Raw genomic sequence first — 12916 nt, 5'->3', positions numbered from 1 at the left:
AGCACTCGGGAGGCAGAGGCAGGTGGATCTCTGTGAGTTCGAGGCCAGCCTGGTCTACAGAGCAAGATCCAAGACAGGCACCAAAGCTACAGAGAAACCCTGTCTCGAAAAACAAAACAAAATGTTGAGAGTGATAGAAAACACACATGTATATGTACCTTCACGTGCACACACATACACAAACATGTGCGTACACACTCATATACACGCACAGAGAAGGGAGGGAAGGAGGGGCTGGAGTGTTAGAGTAAGGCTGTGGTTCTGACTTCCTTAGTGCTGTCACTTTAGACACAGACTCCTTACATTGTGTGTTAGTTACGTTCATGTCACATTATATCAACCAAACTGGACAGCTGAAGGGAGGAAAGAATTTTACCTCAAAGATTTCAGTCTGTCACAGTGGCAGTTCAGTCCACACATGGCGGCCAGGAAGCAGAAAGCAAGACAGGAGGGTAGCCAGGTATAATATACCCTGAAGGCCCCGCCCCTGGCGACCTATTTACTTCATCTAGGCCCAACCCCCTAACATTTGCAGAAGCTCGTAAAATACACCACCAGTTGCAGAGCAAGCGTTCAAACTGTGAGCACCTGGAAGATCCCTTAAGTCAAACCACACACCTTGTCTCCGAGGACTAGCTTAGGTGCCAATGAAAACGTGACTCTAGGGACCGAGGAGATTGCTGTGCAAGCATGAGGATCTGAGTTCTAATCCTTGGCATCCACATTAAAGCCCCATGGCAGCTCTGGAGGGGAAGAGGCAATGGGATCCTGCTGTGGGGTGTCTTTCTGTACCCAGAATCCCAGGGAGCTGCCAACCTAGGGAGGTGGAGAATGATAGGGAAAGATACATAAAGCTCACTTCTGTCCTCCACAGGAGCACAGAGAGACAAGCACACGTGTGTGAGAGTGCGCGCGTGCACGCGCGCGCGCACACACACACACACACACACACACACACACACACGTGGTCACTCTATAGAAATATACTTGGCAAGGGGGAACACACTTTGTAGTTTGTCTCTCATCTGAAAAGGAAGCTCGAGGTGGGAAGAAGCTAAGGAATTCCATCTCCGAACCCCGCGCCGCCCAATGACCTGGCACCAGCTTCTCCCAAAGCCCAAGCCAGTGACCAACGTGTGTTTCATGCCTAAAGTATAAAGTTCCCGTCAAGTTGTGTAAAGGAATAAATAGCTTTCCTAAGGGTCCCTAGTCTTTTGAAACTTTTGTCTTTTTTAATGCATGCAAAAGAATGTGTATAATATATGGCCGCTGTGAAGCAAAAGCAATAAAATGAACCCCCTGGGACTAATACGATGGCGTCAAAAAGTATGGAAGAGGGGCCTGGAGAGATGGCTCCATGGTTAAAGCACTTACTGCCCTTGTAGAAAACCTGAGTTAGGTTCCCAGCACCCACTTCGGGTTGCTCACCTTCTAGAACTCTAGCTCCAGGGCGCACTCCCTCCTTGTTTGCACATGTGCACATTCACACTTTAAAGAGAGTGTGTGTGGGGGGGGTGTGAGTGTGTGGATGGGTGTGTGCACGCTCGAACGCTCAGAGAATGACAGACATATCAAAGGTACACAGGCAGTAGCTTGGAGAAGCTCTCGCTGGCCAACGACAATCTCAGCGTCAAGATAAATAAGGACAAGACACTGGCAAGTGGCTCAGCAGATAAAGGCCCTCAGCATCTGGCCTGAAGACCAGAAGTGGACCCTAGAATGTGTGTGGTGGGTGGAGAGAACTTACTCCTGTGGGTTGTCCTCATGTCTTTATATGTGTGTCATGGCACACACACACACACACACACACACACACACACACACACACAAAGAAAGGGAGAGAAAGAAAAAAAAGAAGGAAGGAGGAAGGAATAAAAAGAAGAGAGAGGAGGTAACTTCTTAAATTAAAAAAGCAAAGAGGTCGAAAGTGGTGGCGCACGCCTTTAATCCCAGCACTTGAGAGGCAGAAGCAGGCGGCTCTCTGTGAGTTCAAAGTCAGCCTGGGCTACATAGTGAGTTGGACTGAGGACGTGGCTCAATGGCAGAGTGTTTGCCTAGAATTTATGAATATCTGAGTTCAATCTCCAGCACCCACCCTCGGAAAACAACCACCTTTTCAAATCTGCCTGAGTTGGGCTGGAGGTGTAGGGCAGGCTAACACCTATGAATGAGGCCCCCGGGTTTTAATCCTCAGTACGAGGAATAAAAGAAGGGGAAAAAAAATCACAGTTCTGGTTTCCAGCCCAGCGTAGCAGGTCCCTGACTCCCTGGAACGTTCACGGTGACCGGGAGAAATAAAGCAGATTAGAGCCGGATCATTCCATCCCCTTCCAGGGCGCTCAGAAGGCGGGCTGCAGACCCAGCTTTGCCTTTTCTCTTTTGGTCCTCCCCAGCTTCCATAGCAGACCCGCTACTGTTCTAGACTCCGGAACTGGTGGCGTTTCCTGGGCTTCTGCGCAGCTGTTCCCGGTCGCCGTGGAAACCGGCCAGCCAATCAGAGCGTGTGGCCTTACTGGCTGACGCGCCGGGATCTCAGCGGGCTGGGGCGGTGGGCTTCCTCCGCTTCTAGGTGGTAACGGACAGCGATGCTGAAGGCCAAGATTCTCTTCGTGGGGCCCTGCGAGGTGAGGCCGGGTTCGGGGGCCTCCTAGAACTGGGTTGTTCCCGGGAGGTGCAACTTGGAACGAGCATCCCCTCTGGGGGCTGCGGCTGGCGTTACGGTGACCGACAGAGCTGCCAGGCCTTGATCCCGTGGAGGAGAATCTGGAGGTACCCAGGTCTGAAGGCCAAAGGGAGTGAGGGGCGTCCCATGACTCCCCCTCGGAACCTTGCCCGCAAAAGGAATTTGTCTGCTGGATGAGAAAACTAGATTTTTTTTTTTTCCAATATAGGGTCCCGGAGCAAGTGGCTATTAATTATAAGGGAATTACTACATAGGTAATTCACACTGTGCACCAAATTAAAGTTCAGATGGGCCCAAACTAAACATGCAAATAAGCTAACTGTAGAAGGAAGGTGGACCTAGTGGCACATGCCTGTATTACCAGGGAGGCAGAGGGAGGAAGATCATCAAATTAAGGGCAGCCTGGGCTACATACATACTGAGTTCTGGGACAGCCTGGGATGCAATGTGAGATGCTGTCTCAAATAACATAGTGGGTGAGTGGGTAGGTGGATGGATGATGGATGGATGGATAGATGATTAGATGAATATGTGAATCACCTAAATGGTTCATTACAGCTCAAATCTCTGGGTCACAGCTTAGAATGTTCGCTTATGTTAAGTTTTGTTATTTGATGACAATGTCTTGCTATGTAGTTCAGGCTGGACTTGAACTCAAGATTCCCCCTGCTTCAGCTTCACGAGTACTGGGACTATAGGCCTGTGTCACCATGCCCTGGACACCCTAGTTGTGGTTCCTGAGTATGTCTGGGAAGAATGTAGGAAGTCATATTTTGTACATTGGTCTGTTGTTGTTTGATTTTGTTCTTTTGGGGGGGGCGCCACGCGGCTACCAAATAAATCACACACAGAGGCTGATTCTTAATTATAAGTGCTTGTTTCTTGCCAGCTTTTCTTAACTTTAAATTATCCCAGCTGTCTTTTGCCTTTCTCTATGTCTGTAAACCTTTCTTTCTTACTCCATTGCTGGCTGTGTAGCTGGGTGGCTGGCCATGTCCTCCTCCTTCTCTGGCTCCTTCTTTTCTCCCAGATTTCTCCTATCAATTCTCTCTGCCTGCCAGCCCTGCCTGTCCTTTCTCCTGCCTTGCTATTGGCCATTCAGTTCTTTATTAGACCATCAGGTGTTTTAGACAGGCACAGTAACACAGCTTCACAGTTAAACAAATGCAACATAAACAAAAGTAACACACCTTAAAATAATTTTCTACAACATTGGTCCATGGACCAAACATGAGAACTACTGTACACTCATAGGTGAATAGATGGCAAAGATGTGTTCTTAATCTTAAGTTAGGAGACTGGGGATGTAGCTGGATAATAGAACGTTTGCCTGACATATGGGAATCCCTGAGTTCAATCCTCAACACCACATAAAACTTTCATGGTGCACATACCTCAGTTCCAGTAATTGGAAGGTGGCGGCGGGATGATCAGGAGTTCAAAGTCACATCCCTGGCTACAAAAGCAAGTCTGAGGCCAGCCTGGGATACATAAAACCTGTCCAAAAAAAAAAAAATTCCTGAGTTAAGGAAGATATTTAGCATGCACAAAAATCAAGGAAGGCTTGAGCCATGTATGGTGGTGCAGGCCTATAACAGCACATAGGAGTCTAAGACAGGAGGATTGCCACAAGTTTGAGGCGGTCTAGGCTACATAGTGGTTTTGAAGCTAGCCTGGGGCAGAGAGGAGGAGGAGGCTTAAAAGAAATGCCAGCAGGGCCTGGAAAGATGGTTTGGGAATTAAGATCACCCACTGCTCTTGCAGAGACCTTCATTTGGCTCCCAGCACCCATGCCAGCTGGCTCACAACTGCCTACACTTCCAGGAAATGTGACAGCACTGGCCTCTGTGGGCACAGTCACACACAGAGGCTGCGCGTAATGGAACATACATTTAATTCCAGCACTGAGGAGGCAGAGACAGGTGAATCTGAGTTGGGGGCCAGCCAGGGCTACATAGGAAAACCCTGTATATATGTTAAAGAGAGCACAGTTGTAGTTTGGAGAAAGTCTGCAAACAATGGTACAAATCTAGGTTTGGTGATAGACACTGGTGATTTCATCATTTTGAAGGCCGAGGCAGGAAGATTGACAATTGGTACCCAGCTTGGGCCGCAAAACAAGTCCTTACCTCAAAACAAGTAGTTTAGAGAACAGGGTATAATTGCAGAGAAGTATGTATGTATGTATGTATGTATGTATGTATGTATGTATGTGTGTGCGTGTATGCATGTATTTTTGAAACAAGATCTCATGGAGCCTAGAATGACCTGGAACTCCTGGTCTTCCTGCCTGTTCTCACCACCTCTCCAACCTTTCTCCTCCCCTGCGTTCCCTTTTATCTTCCTCTTCATTCCTTTCTCCTATCCTGTCGAGTTTTACAAGGGCTCACTCAAATGTAAGAGATTGGATTCTGAAAAGTAATTTTGGAGAAGGGACCTTTGTTTTGTATTTAGGCATATGCAGCATTTGTTCAGTGGATGGTGCAGATACATAAAGAAGATCTGAAAAGCAGATCATCGCTCTGAGGAGGGAATGGATGGGTGGATAGATGGATGGATGGATGGATGAGAGGCTGAGGGGGTGTTTGAGGGGATGGGTGGAATGATGAGTCAGTGAATGGGTAGAAGGATGGATATGTAGGTGGATAGATGGATGGATGGGGTTGAATTGATGGATGGATGGATGGATGGATGGATGGATGGATGGATGGATGGATGGGGTTGAATTGATGGATGGATGGATGGATAAGTGTTTGAATGGATGGATGGATGGATGGATGGGGTTGAATTGATGGATGGATGGATGGATGGATGGATGGGTGGATGGGTGGATGAATGGATGGATGAATGGATGGGGGTGAGTGAGTAGTTGTGTACATAGATGGATGAGAGGGTGAGTGGGTAGTTGAGTGGATGTATAGATGGAAGGGTGGGTAAAAACCTGGTTTGGGTAGAGGGCTCAGAAAGGTTGTCTTACTGTCCTGTTGACTGTTTGTAGGAATGTTGATTACTTACATAATGCATGAGAAGTAGATTGCTGACTTGGTGACCTAACCAGAAAGAATCCACACACCTGGGTCTCAGCGTTGACCTTGACCTCATATCTGTAACTGATGGGCTAGAGCTGTGGATAGAATGGGGGAGGGGTGGTGGGCTTTTGCTGTTATTTGCTTTCTGCCTTTCTGTTCTCAGATAAGTTCACTGAGTGCCAGCCAGGCTGTAGGAAAGGCACGCTGCCGATCCAAGCTCTGCCCACTGCGCTAAGGCAGGGAAGCATCCTTCCAGACAGAGAGCACTCAAGGAGTCATGGCCAGTACTTCAGCACACCTAGTCCCAGGCTGGCCCACAGGCCTCACTGTGTAGGCCAGGCTAGCCTGGCACTTGCGTTCTTGTTTCCTCAGCCGCCTGGGTGCTGGGGTTAACGGTGTGTGCCACCACACATGGTCGATGAGGGATGCCGTGTGGCTGAGCGCTGCGCTGTTGGCTTTTACTCCCACAGAGCGGCAAGACAGTGTTGACCAACTTTCTGACTGAATCTTCGGACATCACTGAATACAACCCAACGCAAGGTGTGAGGTGGGCTTGCCCTCGGCATCTCTGAAGCAGTTGTGAAACACCTTTCATCCCTACCTTGGGTGCGGTGCGGGGCACTTTCCGAAACGGCCCTCCTAATAAAGGGCCTGTTGCACCGTTTGCGTTTTTAGGATCCTGGAGTTTGAGAACCCACATGTCACCAGCAACAACAAAGGCACGGGCTGTGAATTCGAGCTCTGGGACTGTGGTGGTGACTCCAAGTAGGTTTTCTCCAGCATTGCTGTGATTCAACAGCTGACTGACAAAAAGCAGGGTTGGGGTTGGGTGGCTCAGTGGTAGAGCCCCTGCCTAGAATCCCCCAGTGAGGGGTTGGGGTGTGGCTCAGTGGTAGAGCACCTGCCTAGAATCCCCCAGTGAGGGGCTGGAGGTGTGGCTCAGTGGGAGAGCCCCTGCCTAGAATCCCCCAGTGAGGGGCTGGGGTGTGGCTCAGTGGGAGAGCACCTGCCTAGACTCCCCCAGTGAGGGGCTGGGGTGTGGCTCAGTGGTAGAGCCCCTGCCTAGAATCCCCCAGTGAGGGGCTGGGGTGTGGCTCAGTGGTAGAGCACCTGCCTAGACTCCCCCAGTGAGGGGCTGGGGTGTGGCTCAGTGGTAAAGAAGTTACACAGCATGTGTAAGGCCTCCAGTGCTGCAATAATAATAGTAGTAATAACAACAACAACATTGAGCAGCGAGGATGACCTACCGCTATCTCTTGGCTTCCTTTCCACCTGGCAGGTTTGAGTCCTGCTGGCCAGCCCTGATGAAGGATGCTCATGGAGTGGTGATCGTCTTCAATGCTGACATCCCCAGCCACCTAAAGGAAATTGAAATGTGGTATTCCTGCTTCGTCCAGCAACAGTTCCTCCAAGACAGTCACTGCATGCTTGTGGCCCACCACAAACCGGGCTCTGGAGGGGACAAGGGCAGCCTGGCTTTGTGTAAGCCCCCGAGACTTCTTTCCCCGCTTCTGTGTCCATTAGTTCAAGCATTTCTGTGTGTGTGTGTGTGTGTGTGTGTGTGTGTGTGTGTGTGTGTACAAAAGCATAGGTCTACTGGTATTTGGAGACCATAGATCAACCTTAGATGTCATTCTCAGGAAAGCCATTCACCTTGGGGCTTTTTTAATTTTTTGTACTTATTTATGTTTGTGTGTCTGCCTGTGTATGCATATGTACCTCCTGTATACAGGTGTTCATAGAGGCATGTATTAGCAGTAACATGCTTGCCTAGAATCCCCCAGTGAGGGGCTGGGGTGTGGCTCAGTGGTAAAACATCTGCCTAGAATCCCCCAGTGAGGGGCTGGGGTGTGGTTCAGTGGTAGAACACCTGCCCAGAATCCCCCAGTGAGAGGCTGGGGTGTGGCTCAGTGGTAGAGCACCTGCCCAGAATCCCCCAGTGAGGGGCTGGGGTGTGGCTCAGTGGAGCACCTGCCTAGAATCCCCCAGTGAGGGGCTGGGGTGTGGCTCAGTGGTAGAACACCTGCCCAGAGTCCCCCAATGGTGTGGCAGGGTGCAGCTCTGTTTCAGAGCACCTGTCCAGTATGCATAATGCTCTGGGTTCCTTCTGCAGCATCACACAAAAGACAAAAACAAGCACCGGCCAGTACCTATTTGGGTATCTTTCCCGTTGCCAAGGGGTAGTTTCAGTTTTTTGTTTGGTTTGGTTTTGTTTCTCCAGACAGGATTTCTCTGTGTAGCCCTGGCTGTCCTGGAACTCACTCTGTAGCCCAGGCCTCCAACTCAGAGAAATCTGCCTGCCTCTGCCTCCTGAGTGCTGGGATTCAAGCCTTGCACCACCACCACCATTCCCTGTGTGTCAAGCAGGTTAAAAGTTTCAGGAGTTCAGCACGTCTCTGAGTGTGCTAGTACATGTATGTAATCTCAGCCCTGGCAAGACTGAGCAGGACCAGGAGTTCTGAGCATGCCTAGGGTACATTGCGAGACCTTCATGGCGGGAGGGAGGAAGAGAGCGAGAGGGAAAAAGTGATATTCCGGTAGCATGGGTTGTTGTGGGCTAGAGAGAGCTCCTTGTTCAACCGTGAAACCTAATTAATCGGCCTCGTTTTCCTGTGTAGCTCCCCCCTTGAACAAGCTGAAGCTGGTGCACTCGAACCTGGAGGAAGACCCCGAGGAGGTCCGGGTGGAATTCATCAAGTATTTAAAAAGCATCATCAACTCCATGTCAGAGAGCAGAGACCGCGAGGAGATGCTCATCATCACCTAGTGTCCCGGGGCGCCGCCTCCCAAATGACGCTGACTTCCCCAGGCAGAGCTGACATCCCTTCCACCCAGCTGCTGACATGCCCTTCTCCTCGTGGCTATACAAGTGTTCCTTGTCTGCTAGAAGGTACCAGGAAGAGTCAGGCATGGTGGCACACGCCTGTGATCCCAGCCCTTGGGAGGCTGAGGTAGGAGGGTGAGAGTTCAAGGCCAGCCTGGGCTGCAGAAGGAGCTGTTATCTCAACCCCTCTCCAGAAGCAACAAGCTGCCCCGCCTTCCTGTCTCGGCTGTCACACCATAAACACATCCTTCCAGCAGCCTCTTTGGTGCTGTGTTTTTAGGTTCAGCTGTTTATTGGTGATGAATGGGATGGAATGGCCCAGAGCAGAGAGATGATGTGACCTCTGATGTCCCCGAGGACACATGTGCTAGAGCTGCTTTCGGGCTTGACTACAGGGCTATTTGCTATCAAAGAATAAGCAACAGGGGCCAGTGAGATGCCTCAGTGGGTGAGAGCACTTGCTGCCAAGCCCTACACCCTGAGTTCAATCCCCAGAACCCACTTAAAGGTGGAAAGAGAGATCTGCCTCTCCCAAGCCCTCCACGGCACAAACACAAAATAGAATTTATAAAAGGAAACAGGCTGGAGAGATGGGTCAGTGGTTAGGAGCACTTGCTGCTCTTGACAAGGACCTGAGTTCAAGTTCAAATCCCTGCATCCATATATTGGGCAGCTGTGTCTGTAACTTTAGCCCCCGGAGATCCAGTGTCTTCTTCTGTATGTATACACAACACACACACACACACACACACACACACACAGCATATACTCACACAGACTGTATTAGTTACTTTTCTGTTGCGTGACAACACACCATGACCAAGGCAACTCTAAGAAGAGTTTATTTGGGCTTATGGTTCCAGAAAGATAATAGTTCGTCAAGACAGGGAGATGTGGCAGCAACCAGCAGGCATGGCAGCAGGGGCAGGAGACGAGACTCACATCAAACTACAGATACACATCAGAGAGGGGAAGCAGAGAATGTCACCAGTGTATAGACTTGGTTCCTTAAGCAAGGCCACGCCTCCTAAAACTCCCAAACAGTGCCGTCCATTGGGAGGCAAGTATTCAATGCCCAAGGCTATGAGGGACATCTCGTTCAAAACACCACACACACATACATTTTTCAAGGGGGGGGGGGGGAATCAACAAATGAGTGGGCCAGTTGTGTGGCTCCACAGTAGAGCATGTGCTTGGAATCCCCCAGCGAGGGACTGGGTTTAGAAATTCGATCACTAGCTTAGCATGTGGGAGACCTTCAGTTCCATTTCCAGAATTCAAAAGAAAGAAAAATCAACAATACAAAGTGTCTTTTTAAATGAATACCGGGGTTAGGGACATGGCTCAGTGGGTAGAGTGCTTAGCATGAGGACCCAAGTTCAATCCCCCAACCAGTGTAACGCTGGGCATTGTGGCGGGCACTCGTAACCCAGCACTGGGGAGCCAGAGCCAGGCGGATCCCTGAAGCTCGCTGGCCAGCTAGCCTGTTCTGTGTGGTGAGCACCAAGTCCAGGAGAGATCCAGTCTCAAAAATAAAGGTGTGGGCTGGATTCAGAGTCTCAGAACTCATCAAAGTCAGGCAAGTGTGGCAGCTGCCTGTAATCCCAGTACAGGATGGGCAAAGACAGGACCCACGGGGAAAACTGGCTGCCCAGCTGGAATCGCCAACTCTGGGTTCAGCTAGAGACCTCGACTTACAAAGAGTGTAATCAAGGAAGATATCTGTCATCACTTTGGGGCCTCTGAAGGTGCACACACACACACACACACACACACACACTGCAGCACCTGCAAAGACACACATGCACATGCATGCGCACACACACTGAGGCACATACAAAGAAAACCAGATGTGGTGCCTGAAGGACCGGCTACCAAGGCTGTCCTCCAGACTTCACCACCCATGTGCACACACGTGCACCCACAAAGGAAACTTGTCACTTGGGCACATGCTTGTAACCACAGCTGTGAGGAAGTAGAAGCAGGCGAATCAGGACTTCAAGTCAGCCTCAACTCTGTAACAATTTCAAGGCTAGCCTGGGCTACATGAGACCCTGGATTGCTTCTAAAGGACAAGCAAAAACGGCATGTAGGAGATCGCTGGTGGAAACGTGACGGGGTAACAGGATTGGGTCCCAGCGTTCACAGTACTCACCATTCTCGGTAACTTGATGGAGTGCCACTAATGGTATCAAGAAAAGGCTGGTGAGATGATGGCCTAGCGGGTGATGGCGTGTGCTGCCAAGCTTGACGACCTGGGTTTGATCTGCAGAAGCCACACGGTGGCAGAGAAGAGCCAACTCCTGCAAACCGTCCTCCGACCTCCACACGCACGCCCCACAGCACACTTGCAAGTGTGCTCAGATACACACACAGACACGGGAAATAAAAATAAGTGAGTGAGAATCTTGCCTCAATCTCTTCTCATTGTGAGGCTCCACTCTAAACACTGGAGGTCAGAAATCCGAAACTGATACCTACTGGGTTCACATCAAGGTGTCCCCAGGGTGGTCATCATGCTAGGTGAGCCGACGGAGTTACTGGTTTTGTTGTTGTTGGGGGAGGGGGTTCTTTTTGAGGCGGCTCTCACTGTGTAACCCTGGGTAGCCTGGAACTCACTTTTTAGACCAGGCTAGCCATAAACTCACAGATAGCTGCCCGCTTTTACCTCCCCAGTGCTGGGGTTAAAGGCGTGCACCACCTCGAAGGCTGGTGTCTAGTGGCTGCCCACATTCCTCTGTCTGCCGTCCTATAACTCTTGTAGTCCAAGGAGGCCTGCAAAGGGAGCAGGGATAGGAGTGGATCCCAGACCTCCGCCCCTCCCACTTTTCATAATCCAATGAACGTGGATTGTAAATGTCACCCTCAGAGACCAGAATTAGTAGTCAGTCACCACGGTGCTGTGGTTTGAACTGAAGCAGGCTTTTCCTTTCGGGTCACCAACCAGTTCCCAAATCAAGACACAGAGACTTCTCATTAAGAATGCTCGGCTTTATCTTAGCGCTTACTTCTTGCTCTCTCTCTTATAACTTAACCTGTTTCTCTTCATTTATGTTTTGCCTCTGGCCTTTTTGCCTTTCTTTCCTTCTGTACATCTTGCTTTCATTGATTCTCATTATCTGGCTGGCTGCTGCCTGGCTTCTGGCCCCAAGCATGTCTCTCTCTTCTTTCTTCTCTCTCAAGTCTAGGTTTCCCCTCCTACTTATTCTCTCTGCCCGCCAGCCCCACCTGCCCCTCTCCTGCCTAGCTATTGGCCGGTCAGCTCTTTATTAGACCAATCAGGTGCCTTAGGCAGGCAAGGTGAAACATGCAACACATCTTTACATAGTCAAATGCAGCACAAACAGATGTAACAGATCCTTACATCATTAAACAATTACAGCATAAACAAATGTAACACACCTTTGCCTAGTTAAAATAATATTCCACAACATGGAACCTTAAGTGGCCCAAAGGCCCAAGTGTTAAAAGCTTTATCATCGATCTGGTGTATTGGAAAGTGGACATCTTTGAGAGGTCAGTCCTAACAGGGGGTTTTAGGTCATGGAGATCATGGCCTTTGAGGGGACCATGGGTTGATGGTCTTTCCTGTGCTTCTCTGTGACCACAAAGGGGGAGATTTGTTCCATGTCGCAAAGTGTCCCGGCACAGGTGTGTGGGTTCATGCAGATCCATGGAAAGAAGATTCAGAGGCACCTTAAGAATAAATCTAGCCTTTCTCAGCTGCAGGGGAAACCCAGCCTCCAAGGACTAAAGCTCTTTCTCTTCACCCAGGGCATTTTAATTTTTCCCTATATTTACAGTTTAGCCAGTTGATTTCCAAATGTTCAAACAACCTGAAAGAAGCTCCCAACAGTACAGTGCCAAGTGCAAATTCCTCCATTACCTGCTTTCTCTGGTTTCCTGAACCAAAGTTTGCAGAGGCCTTTGATCCTTGGGAGACTCCCTGACAAGATTCACATAGGGCAAACAAAAGGTCAGTTAAACAAAGGATGGATTGGGGCTAGGTGCTACTCTCTGGAGCCAGACCAGGTGTGGCTCAGCAGGAATGCAGCCACAGATCCACCCTCTGCTTCCACCGTGGGATGTCTCTTTCCAAAGGCCTAAACACAACCCACCACCAACTGAAACCTGGGGAACCTGAACCAAAGAGCAACCTTCTCTCCCTTAAAAGTTACCTCAGGTAGTTTGCTGCAGTAACAGAGAACTGACCACTGCCTCTGGGGACAACCTCTAGATAAATAAGGACCCAGTCAGAAAATGGCTTATTAGTGTCTCCAGGAAGAATGAGAAGGTGATGTTTGTGGCAATAAGGTGACAGGAAGTGTTCTGAAGACCACTGTGCAGAAAAATATGCCTGGCTTATGTCCATTTGAATGT

At 49.7% G+C, this 12916-nt stretch overlaps 1 protein-coding gene across 2 annotated transcripts; it reads left to right on the top strand.

Annotated features, from left to right (window-relative positions):
• The first annotated feature begins 2436 nt into the window (after nt 1-2436).
• Nucleotides 2437-8800, top strand: Ift22 (intraflagellar transport 22). 2 transcript variants are annotated; one of them, XM_036172013.1, is made up of 5 exons: nt 2437-2624; nt 6183-6259; nt 6388-6477; nt 6992-7194; nt 8331-8800. In XM_036172013.1, exons 1-5 carry the CDS (start codon nt 2586-2588, stop codon nt 8477-8479), a joined length of 558 nt encoding a protein of 185 aa, XP_036027906.1. In that variant the 5' UTR covers nt 2437-2585; the 3' UTR covers nt 8480-8800. The 2 variants fall into 2 exon arrangements, with proteins under 2 accessions (XP_036027906.1, XP_036027907.1); XM_036172014.1 differs by lacking the exon at nt 2437-2624 and having other exon boundaries at nt 6186-6252.
• The last annotated feature ends 4116 nt before the right edge of the window (nt 8801-12916 follow it).

This window comes from Onychomys torridus, chromosome 22 (genome assembly GCF_903995425.1).
Source record: "Onychomys torridus chromosome 22, mOncTor1.1, whole genome shotgun sequence".
NCBI classification, from domain to species: domain Eukaryota; kingdom Metazoa; phylum Chordata; class Mammalia; order Rodentia; family Cricetidae; genus Onychomys; species Onychomys torridus.
This window is presented reverse-complemented; position numbering and strand designations above follow the sequence as displayed.